Here is a 19,037-nt window from a genome sequence, read left to right as displayed (position 1 = left end):
CCAAATCCCTCCCCATAAATTGTTGTCTAAGATGCAAATTTGTTGCCTGAAACATCACGTTTGAATCACCATAGTTTATTCAAAGTGATCAATACAGTAGGAACAGCTGTGTCAGGCTGTCAGCATCAAAGTGCGCAGTCATTTAAGTCTATTATGCTAGCCTTTACAAAGCAGAGTAACCCTGATAGCTAGCGGCTAATTCATACTAAACACTGTAAAATTAAGTTGTTTGGTGGTTGAACGCAACTTCAGGAATTTGATTTTTTTTGTGTGTGTGTGTCCTAAGTGTGCCAAGGCATTCCGGTCCAAATATTATTTGGTAGAATAATTTATATTTAAAGTTGGCCTCCTCACCCGTTTCCAGCGTTCACTATCATGCAGGGGTTTAACAGCTGCTTCTATGTTTGGCTTGACGTATTTGTACACGAATATACCGGTATCCAGAAAAAGAAAAAAGTAAACTTCAAATTTTTTGAAGGAAGGTGCTCGAATTAACCGAGGTCTTGTTTCAGTCGCAATACTTACTCCATAATGTCATAATGTCACATATACATTTTCTATTCAAGAACTATTGGATGCCTAATCTTGTCCAATGTGCGCGTCAGCAATTCTATTCCATTCAAGTATGAATTCAAACCCTAATCTTTTTCTTCAACTCAAAAGCTGTGCTTATCGCATATCCAAAGTGATGCAATGCTGCAATGGACTGGCATCTGTTCTTGTAGAAGCTGGCTGAGACCTTCCATGCCTGCTAGTTGAAAAACAGATAGTTCAATCTTGCAGGAGCTCTTGCCCTATATTCAATGCCAAAAGAATTTGTTGACGAAGCACAAATGCTCTGTTTTACTCTAACTTCAAGTTGGAGCTTTTAACATTGGAAGTATTTGACCTAACAGGAACTTAAGCTATCTGCTGGGGTTTGTTTCTACTGTAAATCAGACAGGAGTAGAAGCATCTGCTATTAATTTAAACAAGGCATTCCAAGGCAGCAGCAGCCTCCTTTCACGCCCACCTTATCGCTCTGTTCCCAAAAGTCGGCTTACGGTCAGTGATTCAGCGCGCATACAGACACAAATGAGAAAATGTAAAGGTGTGTTTTGCACTAAGATGCTTTACTTTCACTTCAGCCCTGTCCTCTTTTTTCCTTTCACTTGACAGCAACTAGATCCAGCCAAAGTAACAAAAGCAAGCAATGGGGAGAGTAGGGGAGTAATCGGGGTGTGGTGGTGGTGGTGGGGGGGCTGGGGGAAAACAACGAACAGGCAGAGGAACATGGAAAATCCCTGGTTCCCAAGCCAAAAATCTACTGCAGCAAAAAAGGTCTGAAACTGAGAGTGGGTTAGTGGAAGATGTCTTTTTTTTTTTTTGTGACTCCATTTTTTTTTTGATCAAGTAACTAAAATTAAATATTCTTACTTACTCTTACAGGTTTGCTTAAAAAGTCCAAATGAAATAACAGGTCACAAGTGCAGTTCATGCGTGTCAATCTGTCTGTACAATTCTGTGGTTGTACCTTGGCTTATAAGATTATTTCATTCCGTGACTGAGCTTGTGATTCAATTTTCTCGTTTTTCAAATTGTGGGTCCGACACACAATCCTGGGTTAATGTTGTTCTTCACTGCTGTCATCTAGCAGTGGTGTTTGTGTGTAAACTCACTATGAACTCAAATTTTTTGGCTCAAAACACAGACAAAATATAAGAAACTGTCTCTTTTCTTCTCCAGTCATTCTAATTGATTACAATTTGAAGTAATAAACCCCAAAAACATTAATTCCAAGGTTTGACCACCCCTCCCTCCGAAAATAACGTTTTGCAAAATGTTCAGACAACTTTATATACAAATTTTAAATAGTTATTCAGAGCTTGTGAATAACTTGCTTAAACGCCATAATTAAGTAGTTACTATTGTCAACATGTCTTGTAAACCACCCATCCAGCAAATTTGCCACATATACAAAAACTTCACTTTTTATGATTGAGCTCATTTTCAAATCATCCATTTTTAAAATGACAAATGAAGAAAATATGAAATCAGAAAGGGGGGGAAAAACAGAATATTGAATGAGCTACAGCTCATAACATTAATCTCTGGAATTGGGCTACCATTGGATTTGGAAAAAGGAACCTTAAAATCGTCCTGGTCTAGAGATTCTTGGCACTTAAGTGTCTCTGAATGTGATCTAAGATTTGGGTTAAAACAATTCTGACTCATTTGTTATGCCACATGCTAACCGTTGTTAACCTTGCTGATTTTTTTGGGGGGAAGAAGCTATCTTCTAATATTCATTTGGCTTATTTCCAGATTTGGAACTAGTTACGCGTTTAGGTGGAGCAATTCCATTTTGTGGTCAGATAATGTTACAGTGAAACTTTGAGTTAAACCTCGCTGCCAGCCAATGAAGATTCTGTTGCCAGCAGCTCACTTTGCATGTCTGCTCTCATTTCCTTTGCTTGTTGCTTCCAAAGCGGCGCGTTGCTATCTATAGAACAACTATTTTCAGACAGTGCAAAGTGCTTGCACTGAAAGTCTTGCAAACGTTTGCTTCCCAGTCACATGTTGTGGAGAATTGGATCAATATCAACTGCAGTGACACTTTTTCCGTTGTGTTAAACAAAGACCCGGATTTGAGAGACCATGGATATGCCTGAAGACTTGGGATCCATTCGGGGGAAGAATGCGAAGTTTGATCTGGCGGAACGAGAGATGGGTCGGGTGAGGGTGAAGGTGGAAGAGAGCTGGTTCGTTGTTGAGAGGGCCTTCCTAGCTAGGCACAGCAACTACTTCCGGGCTCTCTTTCAGTCCGGCATGCTCGAAAGTAAGCAGCAGGAGCTCCATCTTAAAGGCGGGGTTCATGCCAGAGGCTTTCACATTGCTCTTGCTGTCTGTAAGGGGGAGTGTCTGACACTCAGTGACCCGGATGAGCTTTTAGACGCTGTGGAGTGCGCCGCTTTCCTGCAGGTGCCATTTTTGAGTCGGCATCTTTGCGATATTATCGATTCCGACAACTGTCTCTTGCTTTACCATGCCGCCTACATCTTTGGAGTGGAGACACTGCTTCAGAACGCGGCGCTTTTCCTTTGCGATGCCTTCGAAGACTTGAGGGACGTGGCAGAGGCAACCCTCCCGGAAAATCTGCTGCGATATTCCCGGTCGTTATCCCCTACGTCTTACGTCGCAATCGGTACCCATTCTCCTTCAACGGAGCTGCTCAATGACGCGTACCGGGTTGTGTGCCACCTCGACGAGAGAGAAGGACAATGGAAGCATCTTACACACCTCCCGACCAGTTGCAGTACTTCCATGTGCGGCGTCGCCGTGCTGGACAACCGTCTGTACATCGTCGGAGGTGTTTACGGTTACGGAAAAGACACCGTCGATGGTGCCTTTTGCTTCGATCCTGAATCAGGCGTTTGGACCACTCATCTAGGACCGCAGAGACCCAGATATGACTTCACCTTGCTGGGTCACGAAAGCCGACTCTATGCCATCGGAGGCGAGTTCCAGAAAAGGTACATCGCCACAGCCGAGTGTTATGACCCCCAGGAGGGAAAATGGACTTTTATACAACAAGCCCCAAGGCCAGTAGCGTCGGCCGCCTGCGCCGTTGCGAGGCGTCGGATGTTCGTTTGTTTCTGGAAGCCTCCTGACACCACGGACATTTACGAGTATATCCCGCTTGATGACGAGTGGAAACTTACCACCACTCTGATCAGGTCTCAGAGTTACGGACACTGCATGGTAGCTCACAGGGACAATTTGTACGTCATGCGCAATGGACCCAGCGACGACTTTCTGCGCTGCCTCATGGACTGCTACAATATCACCACGGCTCAATGGTCAGCCATGCCGGGACACTATATCAACAGCAAGGGGGCGCTGTTCACCGCCATGATCAGGGGCGACTCCGCGCTCACGGTGAAACACATGCTAACACTCGAGTACTCCGTCAGCGCAGATGAATGGAAGCCCCGAAGGCAGATGAAGGGTTTTCCAAAGAGCGGATCGCTGTGGACCTGTTTACTTAGGCTTCCCAAGACAGGACCAATAATACCCCAGGTGGATGCACAGGGGAAAGAAAAGGAAATGCCTTTGAAAGACGGAGCGGAGCGATTGGTAGATGATATTCTGGAAGTCTAACAATTTTTTTTCCCCCCTCAAACCTTTTGACATGGCGGTGGAGTCACTTACTGTCCTGGGGGGCGGCAGATTCGGAAGACTCTTCTGTGGGACGGGGGCATGTTTGGATGCTTTTCCATTGACCTGGACATTTGTTCTGTCATCTAGAAAGTAAAAGTAGGATGTCAATGAACAGTAATAAGAGATGGCTTTCCATTTCAGAATGAACCCATCGCAAATGAACTCATTTGAGTTCTGCCTTTTTGGTATGTACAGATGTCCCACACCAGAGGGTGGATACCCTGACTCAAATCCGATGAGATCTGATCGGGGCGGTTTCTCATCATTTGACTTTTGGGCGTACTTGACCTGTTTTTTGGGTTGTTTTTTTTCCCCAAGCTTGTTTTTGTGAGTGGTACTTTGTTAGTCACAAAAGCCTGCTTACTAAAATTGAGCTGCAAAAATAGGAATCATAGTTCCTCACAGAGCATTATTGTATTATTTATCCTTGTATTGTTTTACTGTATGTGTTACACATGAAATTGTGACTCAATAGTATTCATTACCTTGATGATGGCATTTTGCATTGTGCAAGCCTCAAACTTGCGAAGTTTCTGAACAGACGTGTGGTTGTTTCAAATATTCAAACATTGGATTATCTTGAGTTTGAAGAACTTCGACTAGCATCATAGGGCTTTTAGCCTTTCTAATAATTGTTCAATGTGCCAAACTACTGCTTTTTTAATTGTTTTGAGTTTGTTGCTAATATTTAGCCAACAAGCGTTTGACCTACTTTTTTTCTTTGTCATTCAGCAAAAAGAAAATCAGTTGAGGCTTAAATAACAACTACCAGAAACTAGAAGTAGTATTAATAAACTTGTCCATCACATTTTGCATAGTTTGCTAGCATATAATTGGCAGAGATTTTGAAGACACAGTTTTGTGGTCATTCCCAATACTCAAGCATTGATTGTGTTTAGTTTTACGAAAAAGTTCAACTAGGAATAGCATTAAACATGTTTTTTTTTTTTTTAAGAACTGTTCAATCTGTGTCATCTATGGCAAATGTATAATAAATGAATAAATATAAGATAAATTGTGATGGAAAAAAAAAACCCCAAAAAACATAAAACACAGTTAACATCTCCATGGATTTCAAACCCATTAAAAATGACCACAAAAAAAAAATCTATGAAATGGTGGGCGTGAGATCATGATATAAAGGGTGAACTCCATCGTCCGGTGTCTCCTCAGTCTCTGCTGCGTAGATGTTGTCCAAGTGGGTCAAACGTTACAGTGGACATGAGTTATTGCACCTCGTGCTCGTCGGGTCGGAATTCAAGTGAAAAGCAGACGCAAGCTCCAGTCACAGACAACCCAAATCCCCCCTTCACCCCACCGCCATTTCCTGTCTATTTCTTCATAGCTCCTTGCCATCTGTGACTGTCTTGTTTTGTTTGGATGACAAGAAAGAATTTAGTTTTTTCTCCCCTTCTGTTGTTCTTGAGTTGACTTTCTGTGCAATGGAGTTGGGAGATTTTAAGATGCTGAATAATTGATCAAGCCCGTTCATTTATTGGGTTGTTTTTGTTATTTGAACTGGTTTTACATAATGCTGCGCCACACGCATGAGCATAAATACAGATAATAGGTGTCCATAACATATTAATCTATACTAATGAACTATAAGGAGGGGAAATTGATTGATTTATCATGATTTTATCATATATTGTATTTTTTTCCCCTATTTCAGTTACTTTTGACACATGGATTTCTACCAATGAGGTGAAAAAAATACCTGATCCCCCCAAAAAAAAGGCTAAAAGTGTTTACCTTTTTCCTGCTTTTCCTTTCCACCAACGACGACTTTGTTCATGTAGATGTACTCCTCATCTGCTCCTGTGTGAAGACCATTAACACTCAATAAACTACAAAGTTAGAATACATGGGCCGGTGGTATCCAAACAAAGAAAAATCCCAATTTAACACATCACTTTCAACAGAAAGCCTTGATGTAGCAGTTTTTTAGGTACATTATATAGATTGTGTACAGTAGTTAGTTTTTTTTTTTTTGTATGTGTTCCTCAATGGAAAAAAGTTTGGATATACAATAAAGTAAAAAAAAAAAAGCACTGGAATGAAAATGTTTGGCCAAAACCAATAAAATGAGAAAAAAAAAATGGGGAAAAAAAAAATCTTCCCACATTACCTAAAGACAGCCAATTGATTTAGGAACAAACTGTATACTCTCTATGCATTTTTTTGCCATTTTTGGCAGAAAATTTGCCAGCTGTGCATGCTGTTATAATGGCACAAGTCTTGCGATGAAAACAAAAGGCGCTGCTGTCATATTTTGGGTTGAAAATGACCAAAAATGCATTACCGTTTTTTGGCCAAAAATTACCTGGCAGTAAGTTTTGTCATCACAACATCCATTTTTGGACATACTGTTTCAAATTTAGTTGTCTTTTGGCTGTAAACAAACAAAGAAAAAAGCCTTTTTTTTTTTGCCTTTTTCAGCTGAACATTTGCTGGTAGCGGGTTTTGCGTCATCAGCACATCCTTTTTTGGACGCATTGTTTTCATTGCCGTTGAAAAACGAACTTGCGTTGTTTTGCAATATTCGGATGAAAATTTGCTGGCGGTGGGATTTGCGTCATCACAACATCTGTTTTCAGATGGATTGTTAAACTGACTTTTGGCTGAAAATCAGAAATGCATTGTTTGCCATTTTTGGCTGAAAATTTGCATAAGCGGGTTATGCGTTATGATCAATATTCGTATTATGACATATTGTTTCAGGCTTTCTTTGTCTTTTGGCCGAAAAACAAAAACACATTTTTTTTTTACCAAGTTCTGACTAATTTTCTGTGGCCAAAATTCAGCGCATATCTAGTTATCGCTGTAGTTCAAAATCTATGACCAAAGAGAAAGTGCTTATCCAAATCCTGATCCCAAAATATTAACATGTTATAAATTGGCTTTTTCATAGAAGAGTAATTACAGGTTGGGCAGATGTTGCTTTGACAATGTCCGGTAAACATTTCTTAGAAAAAAAAAAACAACACAAAGTGTGGTTTTAGTATCTGGTCAGCATAACCTTACTGAAGAAACGTTTTCCTGATTGAATTAATTCTCACTGGCCAAGATGGCACGATCAAAGACAGCTTTGGCCCGTTCGACTCCTTTGAAATCGATATCTTGGGCGGAAAGTAAACAAAAAAAGAAAGAAAGAAAATAGAAAGTTTCTGCCTGTGTTTTGAGAGATGACAGGCTATTTATAAAGTGGTGCTCAAAGGAAGTGAGCGTCCCCAGTGGATGAATGCGGCTTTGGAATAATCACACAGCGAGGAGCCAGGAGAGGAAGTGCAGAGGAACTAATCCAAGACCTGAACATGGAAAGGCAAAGCTGTCTCAGTGTCACACAAGAGGCGACCTTCTGTGACTTTTTCAACCCGAAATTCATGCTCGTACGAGAAAGCAAACAAGTCGTATTTGCGAAAAGAATTTGCTGACAAAGGTAGCGGCTTTCTCGATCTCGTCAGGTTTCGTTCAAGGTCGCAGTGGTTCTTAAGATGTTCTGAAGATAATCTCAAACAGAGTTCTGAAACAGATTTTCGTGTCGCAAGGAAAGCATGCTGAACCTGTTCAAAATTTCCTTGCAAACATTGAACAAGACTGCTTCAGAATGCTTATAGAACACCTTAAAAACAATTGCAGTTTGGAGCAGATCTTGAAGAATCCCTGATGAAAAAAAATCGATAACTTTGGCAACACATGTAAGTGCTCGCATCGCAATTGGATAGGGGCTTTATATAATATATATCAGAGAGACAAAAATGATGAGTAAAGCCAATTTGTGCCAAAATGTGATCATTTGTTAGCTTATTTAAATCATTTAAACCATTTATACCATTTATTCAATTCTATTTTGTATATTTTTTTATCGGAAATTACAAACTGATTTGGGTGAGCGCCTTTTTTTTTTTCCTGACAATCTTTGAAAGGTTTGACCTGGCCTGATGACTCACAGGCTACCCTGTTAACACTTGCTTTTGAGACTGAAGCATTTAATTATTCGCCTTTTTTGTGTGTGTGTGTGTGCTTGTTTTAAAAAGTTTAAGAACCCTGTTCTCAATATAAAAAAAAAAAAATGCAAGTTAGCCAATGTTAGTTAGCAGAGGTGGCCAGTTAGAAGGAAAACTCCAAATGTCTGTCACTGACGAAGAAGACTCCATCAAATATAAACAAACTAAACAGTGACGGAAAGAAGGTTTTTGTTTGTCATTGCATTGGTCATTCATTAGGGGTTTTACACCATGATCTCAAACAAGATCTCAGACTAATATACTTCCCAATTTTGCATTCAGTCATGTTATGATATTTGTCATCGAGCAAATCTCCGCCGTTCGGTTAGCCGCAAGCCGCTCAAACTTGCTTCATCGGTTCTCCGTCTTATGTAACGTGCGGTCGCCGTCTTTATTTCCCACAAGATGACTGAACGTCATGAATCAGCACTTGGCTATCTGACAACCCTCCGCAGTTATTTTGCTATCTGCCTAACCACCATGTCATTATTACAACTCTCACAGGCCCTCACCATCAGATACACTTGAGCTAACTGAAGCGTTGTTGGCAAAATGACCCGGCGTTTAATTGGAGAACATTTGCGATCGCTTTTTACACCAACGCCAGCCAAAATGAACGTATTTCACTCCATCACAGGGTAACACTTGTTTGTTTTCCTTCTTCAGGGCTCTGACACTTTAAACATGAAACTGCTGGTGGGCTGATGTTATTTATGGTTGCTGGAAAACCATTTCCATGCGAATTTTTGGGGTGTATTGTTTAAACGTGTTCTCACGAGAGTTGAGGGGGGAAATTGGACTAGTGAAGCCAGAGGCTTGAATTATGCGCAGTCTTGGCAACTTAAAAAAAGAAGAGGTATCGGTTTACATTTTTCAATAACCAAGACCTCAACTCAAAACACTTGTGCCTGAATCTGTCTTAATTTTTTTCAGCAATAAAGATTTAATATTTTGATAACTGATATTTTTCATGTTCAATTAATACCTTTTAAAACATGTTTTTTTCACTTGCGGTTGACTGAAAATGACATCATCATGTTCTCAGGGTTCAGGTAATGACCATTCGCGGTTTAGCTTGCGAAGGTCACATGACCAAACCCAGAAAACAGGTGAGCCTTTAACTTTTTGCTGTTGGAAATGATGAAACAACTTAAGTATCCCTTTGACCCATTACAATGAATGAAAATACCCCTAATCTAGTCGTTAATAAAATCTGTTTTGATTGAAGTAGTGACAAGTGAACTTTGCTTAGCAGAATCCCCAACCCCCCCACTTTTTTTTTTTTTTTTTTTAAACAGTATTTTCTGCACTAGAAGACATACTGGGTTATAAGGGGCACCTTCAAAGCACAGCCCTCTGGTTTCACATACGAGGCGCACTACATTATAAGGCGCATAGAATAGAAGCTACAATAGTGCCACAGCTTGCATTATGCATCCACCAGATCACTAATTAGGCGAACGATTCAATTGAATATTAAACTTAAATTGACACCAAAAACTTAAAAATATATTGTTTTGTTGGTTGAAAAGTTTCTGGATTTATTTAATACAATCTTGTTTTTTTTTTTTTTTTTTTTTTACAAAAAAATTGTGTATTTTCCACCTTGTCCCAATTTAAATTGCTTCAAAATTGGAGCATGTATAACATATCAACATTTCAAACAGGGTTTTATCACAATTTTAATTAATTAAAATATATTTACAACTGAAATGCAGAGGTGAAAATTGAAGAATTTATATGCCAATTAGATTTTATTTTTTCATTCCCCAAAAATGAAAACCCGTGGTTTTTGCGCTGTATATGGTGCACTGGATTATAAGGCACACTTTTAGTTTATGAGAATATTGAAAGATTTTAGGTGCGCTTTATAGTGTGGAAATTGCAAAGTCTTGCAAAGTTTGCTTAGCAAGAAATAACAGTGCCATGGCAATGGAAAATCTTCATAAAAGCTACTACTTGGGGAATTTATCATTATTATTTTTAATGAAGTTTACTGTTTAAATTCTGCCTAGCAACAAGCCACAGCTGCATTGGTCATAGACCAATGGAAAACTTCCTAAAATGTTCTCCTTTTGCATGGCATGTTTTTATTGGACTTTCTTTGCAAAACCTGCCTGGCAACAAGCATCTGCCCTAATCATAACTATGGAAAATCTGTATAAAACTTGACTGGCCTATATTAATATTTTCTTTGTTATTCGACTTGCTCAGGAAATTCTGCCTAGCAACAAGCCTCAGGCCAACCACAACCATGGTTTAAAGCCTTGTAAAAATGCCCAAAGTGTCCTCGAGCTGGTTAGGTACCGTTGGATGCCGTGTAGGACCGGAGCAGGTCGGAGAGCAATCCCTTGTGGATGGTGGCGTTCCCACTCAGGGTCTCTTTGTCTAGGATGAGCAGGAAGTGATGGAGCTCCATGAGGAGCTGGTCCAGCACTGCAAGCACAGACAGAACAAAGATGCTCAACAAGAATGAAAATAAACCAGTAAGGGAGGATTTGTCTGTTAGCGCTGGGACTTCCCGCCAGCATTTTGCATGGGAGAGACCAACTTTTCAGAGCTGACGGGCCTCCCACGCTCGTTCTTCGGGGTCAGGCCTTGTGGGGAGCTCTTTGTTTGTCTGTGGGCCTCGTCAAAAGCATCCAGAGGCCCTCTAGAGTGGGAGCGAGGATGAAAGACGTTCTTAAAGGAGAAGGTGGAAGAGATACTTGTGCTCTTCTTTTTCGGCCGCTCTGTCAACGTTTGCTCCAGTGTCGCGCAAGCTTAGCTGTTTAAATGTTCAACTAATTGAGTATTTTTAGTTTCACTGAAATAAATCAAGAGTATTAAATACTGTATTCAATCAACAGAATCGTCACCAAAACCATTTAATTTAAAAAAAAACAAAAAAACGCTAGCTTAAAGCTAACATTGTAAAACGCCCTCGATGGACTAGCAACAATTAGCATAGTTGGGGTACTGAAACGTTAAACAACAAAGTTAACACTAGTAAGAACAACGAATATCAAAATGAGCTCAATTTTGAACAAATTCCCCACAATCTAATCTGCCTCATCACCAATCACTTTACCGCACGCACACATGCGCCTTACAAACCCTGCACAGTGCAAGAAAGCTGCTAAACACACAATATTTTGCACTACATGATATTTTGCACTGTCATCCTCATGTATACAGTTTCTTCCACTTCATCTACTCCATAATATGCTCAAGTCTTATTCATTTATTACTTCTTCATTATTACTGCCCTTATTGCTCTATTACTGTTTTTTTTCTGGTTTATTGCCTACTTATTTAAAGTGGAATAAGAATATTATTGTGTAGTTTTCTATGCATATGACAATAAAACTCTTGAATCTTGAATAAATACATAGAGTAATGACACAGTTAAATAGAATGGTAAAAGAAAAAAAACATTTTTTGTCACCACTGTACTTAGACTAGCGATGTCCAATTTATTTTAGCCCAGGGGCCACATGGGGAAAAAATCTATTCTCAAGTGGGCCTGACTGGTAAAATTACAGTACTGTATGTTACTTCAAAACAATTAGTAGCACTTACAGTATATGTAGATTTTTGCTATGCGCGCCAGCCTAGTCCCAATTCCCAGCGAATAAATATAAATATATAAATAAATATAACTGTAAATATGTTGGGGGGGGGGGGGGTCAATGTGTATGTCTTAGCCACTTGTGGGCAGTATAATGTAAACATCCATAGAGACAATAAAAACTTCAGCAGTAGTAGTAGGCTTGGAACAAAAAAAATATATGCCTCAGAATAATAAGTACTGTATATTTTTGCAGAAAGACTCAAAACAGAGAGATTAATTTATTTGGACCTATATTTGTATTATATATTTGGGGTATCTGTGTGAATCTGACTCAGCAACTCCAGAAATAACGTGTTTGTTTTTTTCTGTGGCTCATCTGCTTGAAAATTGTGTGATTAATGAAAATGTGCAATTCTATTAAAAGCAAAAAGAGATTAAACATTTTGCAAAGGTATCCATATAACACAATGTAGCAATAGTTAGCTTCATGTTCCAATCAATTTGCTCTCAATTTGAAAATAAATTGCTCCACCTGTCACAGCAGTAAAAAGCAGTAAATTAGGCTTTCTGATACCTTTGGAAGCCTTGTTATAATCTCATAGACCCCCTAAAGTGTCTTCCCTAACCCCTAGGGATACTTGTATCTCCATTTGACAAAAATGTTAAAATTTTGTGTATTTTGAACTAAACTAGACTGTCCCTCTGTAATATATATATTGCATGTCTTCTGGCCATTAAGTCTTTCGAGCAACTACCGTACTTAAAAGCCCCAAATAAAGACAAAAACCGAAGAGCGAGAGAGACAGAGACATCTTTAAATAAACCAAGTGTGCGGTCAGCCGAAAACGCCTCTTCCAAAGAACCTCAAAGCTCTCTCTTCAAAGTGTCACTCTGCTCTAACGGCGCTTCCGCCTCACACTGACCGCAAGCGAGCCTTCAAAGTGAGATGGCTAGAGGATTCTTTTGCAAAACAAGGGGTCAAATGCTGAAAAGCAGATTATGACAGCACCCCCACTCAGCATCTGGGCTGTTTTTAATGACTTCTGCTCACGCTGGGTCAACTTCTGCTGAGGGGCCCCGTGTGAGGAGCAAAACGGTGGGAAAAGCACCCCACTAAGCCCCGCCTCTTAAAGGCACACTAGACTGAACTACACAGAAAATTTCTATTTACCACTAAAATTACAAGACAAAATGACGCCCAATGTAAAATTCTCGGTTTTTAAAGTCTTATTTCAATTGAGCAGACCGCAAGAAAAGTTACAATCTAGTGAGCAAATGTAAATACAGAGTCAATAATATGGAGTCACTTTTGTTTGAACCTACATTTTGGGCTTCAGCTGAGCTACTATAACAAAATGGTTGCAGCTTGTTTTTGCTTTGGTGGTCTAATTTCTATTCATTTATTCTTTGCAAACGGTCTGTATTTTTCTCGGGCTGTTTCGATTAAATATTTTGGTATTTGGATATATATATAAAAAAAAATACACTTCTGTTTGATGAAAAACAATTATGAACATGGAAAACTAATAACACATTTATGTTTTTTTAACCTATATAAACAGATTTTAGATGGCTTGCTCCTCAAAAAATTTCTTCATGGAGTCAAAGTGGCATCAGACTCACACAAGACACATTTGACTCAGCGACCATGTCAGAATGTCAGAATCTTCGGCAATTTACCCAGGGGCACTCAAGTTTCTCATTTCTGCTCGATTCTGTGCTCAACTATAACAGGTGGCATACGTTAAGATATTTGTAAATCAGTCAATTTTTTTAGAGCGATTCAACACTTTTTCGGAACAACGCCGTGTTTACATTGTGACTCCTGACTCACTCTCTTAGTTTATTTTGAAGCGTTGGCTGGTATATATAAGTAATAAGATAGGCATTGGGCAATTGTCAACATTTTTAGAGTCTTCTTTACAGACTGGCATCAGGGCTTGGTTTCCAACCGCTTCTGGTACGATTGAATAACTCATGCGGCGAGTAAATCTGACTTTTGCTTTCACATTGCTCTGCTTCCACTTGTTTGTTTGCAGAGGTTGACTCGGGTGAACCTCTGGGTGCGGGGGGCCCTGGGAAATTGAGTCAGCTGACGGGGCACGGCAGACGCCAACCCCGCTCGTCCTCGGCGGCTCCGTGCGCGCATGTAAGTTTGACTCTGGTCGGCTGTGTGAAACGCGGTAAACAGGAAGTGGAATAATGCAATCAAGTTGAGGCGTCCAAACAGCTTAAGCATGGACCACGGGGGGATTTATCGTACTTGAGCCTGAGGTCGTACTTCCTGTTTTGATTCATTAACAACATTCAATAAACAACTTCATTTATGTTGATTTGACTGCCTATTTGGATGGCCGGAATAATTATATCAAATACACACAAAAAAAAAATCCACTTCCTCCTCAAATTGGGAAATAAAAATACCAAAATACAATTAGTACTTTCATGTCAAAAGAAAGTTTCCACAATACTCTCTTTGTTGCCATTTTAATTTAAATCACAATAAGAAAAATATGAAAATTGTAGACAACAAAAATATTGCTTAAATTATTCAGTATTCAAAATAAAACTGCTGCTCGCAAAGACAAAATTCCTTTTTTTTTTTTTTTTTTTTTTTAATGTTTTGCTAACGAGGATTCATTGAGCCAAACCCTCCTCGCCTATAGGCCAATAAAGTTGTTTTTGAAGTTGATTGAAAAGTAAATCTCACATCTGGCCTTCATCACTTAACATGAATATTTCACAAAGGTTTTGTCATCTGTTGTTTTGTGCTCTTATTTTCCATTGTGTGCATGTATTTTGCAAGCCCCCTGCTTCCCAGTGCCTTTGTTTGCCTTGGGATGGGGCTTGTGTATTCTTGGTGGATGCACAGATTTTGTTGCGGTTGTTTTAGTTGTACACTTTTATTTTACATTTCCAGTGAGCTAGGTATCATTTACAAGTCCACAGGAGCAATAGTATTTACTTTGGGATAATTAGAAGCGTGTAAGTTTAATTTAAGGTCATGCGAAGTACTTCCTTTGTGTTACGCCAATGATACGTTCACGTCGCTAACGTCAGACTCGACAACATGCTAGTTAACTAGCGATGCAAGAGGAAGCGTTCAACGGTTCGTTTGCAGGAGCCCAAGGGGCTATGTACGTGTTTTATGAGAATTTGTACAATGCTAGCTGTAGCTAACGTCAGTTGCTGGAAAGTGCAAGACCACAGTAAACATCGGTGCAAAGAAGTCATGTCTAGTCATTTGTGGACAAGCCTGCATATCAATAAATTATAAAATTGGATCAAAAACAAATACATATTTGGAGGGGAGACATCGCAGGTTGTGATGTATTACAGTCTTATTCGTGTCTCATTATTATACACCAACTATCTCACATTTTATATCCTCAAATTTCTTTCATAACTAGAGAGAATATTTTTCCCGAGAAGGCGTTTCTTAATCTGAATTTTTCATAGCGAGACGTTTGTAAGTACAGGTACCGCTGTATTTGGATGAAATTGAATACATTTTTTTGCTTGGTTAAAAACATTTATGAATACAGAGACTTGTCCACTTAATGACTTGACCTTAAATTTTTAGGTAATTGTTTATTGGGGCAGCAGATTATTTTACTCTCTCGAAACGGTTAGATTTTAAAGAAGTATCGTCCCATTTGAGTTATGAAATAGTAATGTCAAAACCAGTGATTTTTGAGTGATTTTTGCTGGTTAAAACAGCACATTTCAAAAAAAACTTTTGTTAAAAAGTTATCAGTAGGAATGGCAAGATAAAGATTATTTTGGAATTGAGGGTGTGTCTTGCATGGCATGAACACTTGTTGCTGCGGTTAGCTTGACTTGTTCCTGACCTTACACACCAAATAAAAAGGGCAACCGAGACAGAAAATAACATACAGAGCATTTTTTTTTTTTTTAAATGAGATCACTCAAATTCCTCAGCTCGACTGATCTGTATCATAAAATTTGTACTGTACCGCAAAAGAAGCTCAGTTAATATTCCTATAAGGTCTTGAAAGTTCTTGATTTGATGTCGTCAGTCTCCATGGTTAAAAGTAAATCACAGTCGGTGTAATTTCGGGGGAACACCGCTTTGTAACTGATGCAATGTTTTTGTGGTTTGTCAACATGTATACCATGTGAATTGAGTAGCAAAACGCAAAATGGGAGGAGGGCGTGGGGTAGGGGGTGTTAAGCCGGTGTCGTGATGCAATACAATCCGCCGACATGTAAGATGTTTCGGCGTGAAGCCGAGCCGCTTTTCGGACACTTCCAAAATGTCCTCCCGGGATGAATCACGTTAGTATTTTGGGATGCGGCTCGCGCCTGTGGAAAATAGCAGATGTGCTCACACGGCTCTTTTCACATCTGGCCTTGCCACACTGCCTCTTTTTTTTTTTTTTTTTTTAATGCTGTCCTCACACCATGTCTGTTTTCATTTATCACTTTGGCCTTTCACTAGAAATTGTAGGAAATTGTCCTAAATTAACCATACAAAAGAAAGTTGCGCTATAAGACTTTTCCAATATAATTCCTGTCATAATGTGTTTAGCTAGATTTTGCAGTCACGATTTTGGTCAATAAACTGAGAAATGGCTTTAAAAGTATTTTATTTGTAATATTTCACGGAATTTTTTTTTGTTTTTTTTGGGGGGGGCAAAATTCCTCTTCTCATCAGCCCTGTTCTTTGTCCAGCCATTCATGTCTTGTCTGTGGGCGCCTCATTGTCACGTCACTTTGTTAGTGTATACAGAAGATTCATTGTTATTTCAAGTCACGGTTCCTTAATCATGTCATGTTTCCTCTTATGGTGAATTTTTTTTGGCTTTGTTAAAGGGGAAGTCAACATTTTTCATATTAAATTAATATAACTAACCCTATTAATTTAACCCTTGTAAACACATTTTGCAAACTGTAAACATAGCATTTTTTCCTTTTTTTTTTAAATGGTTTTAAAGGTGTAATAATTAAAGTTATGATTTTTTTTTCTTTCAACCACCTAAATTGTTCAGTGGCATCAGTTCTATCCATACATATGTAGGTTAAATTTATTAACACCCACAAAAAAAATGAAAATGTCTTTGTAGCCTACGAAGTAATGACTCTGGTCTCTGCCGCCACCTACTGTCTTGAGGTGAAACACAAGTAAACAAAGAATTTTCTGTTTGCTGACATAGTTTTGACGGAATGTTGCAAAAATTGCAATATGTAATATATCCTGTTAAAATACATCAAGAATTGTGATAATGGTTTTGTATAGTCCAAAATTTGGACAATGATTTTTTTTTGTGCACAAAAAAAATCTGAAATCTCATAGAAATGTCAGAATTGTTGCATTTTTAAATTTGACGTTTTAATTTTAAAATTTCAGCTCCCTTGTGTTTTTTTTCCTATTGATTCTTTACTGGTATATTAAAAAAAAAAAAATCAAAGGAATTTCCACAATTTGTAACATAATACCACAAGGGCTACTCACTGTTGCCTCAATATGACATCACAAATGTGCAGGGTTCAAGTAACGACCTATCATGGCTTACCAGTTTTCTGATTTGGTCATGTGACAAAATGGCTGCCCCCTTGAAATAGCATAAAACAGATTTTTAAATGTATGCTCCACAAATACCATATTAATCAGAATGCCATGTTTACACTAGAGAATCTGCATTGGAAAATATTCAAAAAAATTTGAGGATTTATTTCGCCGTTAATATTTGAACCATCTCTTAATACCTTCAAATATCAATGATTTATACAGTACGTGGAATGAAAGTAACCCCAAAAGACGGCCACATTTGACAAAATTGCATTGCATGACTTTCTGTTCAAAATCCTCTTGAAAATGTCCTTTCTTTCGCCCCATGAGTAATCAGTGGATTAGACGTTTTGATTTCATGTTATAAAGATTAATATTCTAATTATTTGCATACGGGCACATGGTCAAGTAAATATCTTTTAATGGTTCAAATTGGACTTGGAAGTGACTTGGAAGATTCCCTTTTTTTTTTTTTTGAGTCTAGACATCCCATAGACATGCAGAGTCTGCCAGTGAAACTGCAAAGTAACAACTAAAAAGGGAAGTAGACACAAGAAGTCAAAGTGAAACATGACACTTGCATCATATAAGTTGTTCCATTAATGTATTTCTTTTTGACAAAGTCCCAGAAGAAGATGTTTCTAGTTGATATTTGAGTCCTGCTGGTGACCCGAAAAGCGCCTTGCGTTTTGTTTGTTCCTGTCTGGCTTGAAAAACTGGCTTGATGGCGGTGGCCTTTGCTGGAAAGTTAAACACTTTTGACCTCCATTGTTTGTTGGCAAAAGACAGCGCTCTGTCCTTGTGGAACACCCCGGACATTTTGAAATGTAGCCATTGTTGAGTCCTTTGTGTGTCATTCATTGATGTTTTGAAGGAACGGATACAAAATGGAGTCCACTTGTCCGCCCCAGTAAATAACAATTATTCTGAAAAAAATATTCTTGTTTGGACGAAGGGGGAAAGGCAGAGCAAATTATTCGTTAAGCCACCCCCTCGTTCTCCAATTTACATTTTGAACTCGTTTGTTATCACTTGTGCAAAATCCTCATGTAAATACTCCGCCCATTCATATAAAGGTCAAGATTTCTCCATGGAAACATTGTCTAACGTTCCTCTGTATTTTGCGCCTGGAGAAAAAAAAACCTGTGTGTTTTGAGTTGTAACACTTATGAGTCATCTCTCACATCAACTTTCAATTGATTTTTTTATTTAGTTTTTTTGCTCTTAAAGTCCATACTACTGTATAATGCAACAATTCTCAAATTGGGGTAGTAATTTTCATGGTTTCTGTAGGTATATCAGCAGCTCTCTGAATGCTTTGTAATTGTGAGTATAAAAGGTTTCTTTTCAAATTAAGAGCAAACGAGTTGGAACATGAAGCAACTCAATACTATATTGTGTTATACTTGTAGTAACTCCATGGCAAAAATGTCTTTATTTTGGGTTCATATGGATACCCATTATTATTAGTGGCACAATTTTCTGGCAGATGAACCACAAATCAAACAAATGTTGTTATATCGTATTATGCCTTTCAAAAATATGCCAAAATAGTTCTACCACCACGAAATGCTTTATCTACTGTATGTTTTGTCTGTCTGTCTTTGTCTGTCTGTCATCTCTCATTTCACTTCTCATATTTCACATATCTCATATACATCTCATAGTTCATCTCATATCTCATCTCATACCTCCATAGCCCCTACATCGTAATTTCCTCTTATCTCAATCTCATTGCTAGCTT

At 38.7% G+C, this 19,037-nt stretch overlaps 2 protein-coding genes across 4 annotated transcripts in view; one reads left to right on the top strand and one right to left on the bottom strand.

Moving 5' to 3' along the window:
- Positions 1-19,037, bottom strand: part of afap1l2 (actin filament associated protein 1 like 2) — a 36,175-nt gene that overhangs the window by 9,846 nt on the left and 7,292 nt on the right. For all 3 annotated transcript variants that reach the window (XM_088439700.1, XM_088439701.1, XM_088439702.1), the window contains exons 2-4: positions 10,515-10,643; positions 5,953-6,018; positions 4,192-4,283 (exon numbers count right to left, since the gene is read on the bottom strand). In XM_088439700.1, the coding sequence (XP_088295826.1) occupies positions 4,192-4,283; positions 5,953-6,018; positions 10,515-10,643 (287 nt within the window). The remainder of the gene's footprint in view (positions 1-4,191; positions 4,284-5,952; positions 6,019-10,514; positions 10,644-19,037) is intronic.
- LOC148409396 (kelch repeat and BTB domain-containing protein 13) lies at positions 2,638-4,560 on the top strand. Its single transcript, XM_088439703.1, has one exon. It carries the CDS (start codon positions 2,638-2,640, stop codon positions 4,138-4,140), a length of 1,503 nt encoding a protein of 500 aa, XP_088295829.1. The 3' UTR covers positions 4,141-4,560.

This window comes from Hippichthys cyanospilos, chromosome 17 (genome assembly GCF_059441005.1).
Source record: "Hippichthys cyanospilos isolate Australia breed blue-spotted pipefish chromosome 17, RoL_Hcya_1.0, whole genome shotgun sequence".
Classification (NCBI taxonomy): Eukaryota; Metazoa; Chordata; class Actinopteri; order Syngnathiformes; family Syngnathidae; genus Hippichthys; species Hippichthys cyanospilos.
The sequence above is the reverse complement of the archived record's forward strand: the minus strand, read 5'-3'. Positions and strand labels throughout refer to the sequence as shown.

Excerpts from the sequence above, each read along its gene's own strand:
- LOC148409396 (XM_088439703.1), top strand. The coding sequence starts at position 2,638 with ATGGATATGCCTGAAGACTTGGGATCCATTCGGGGGAAGAATGCGAAG.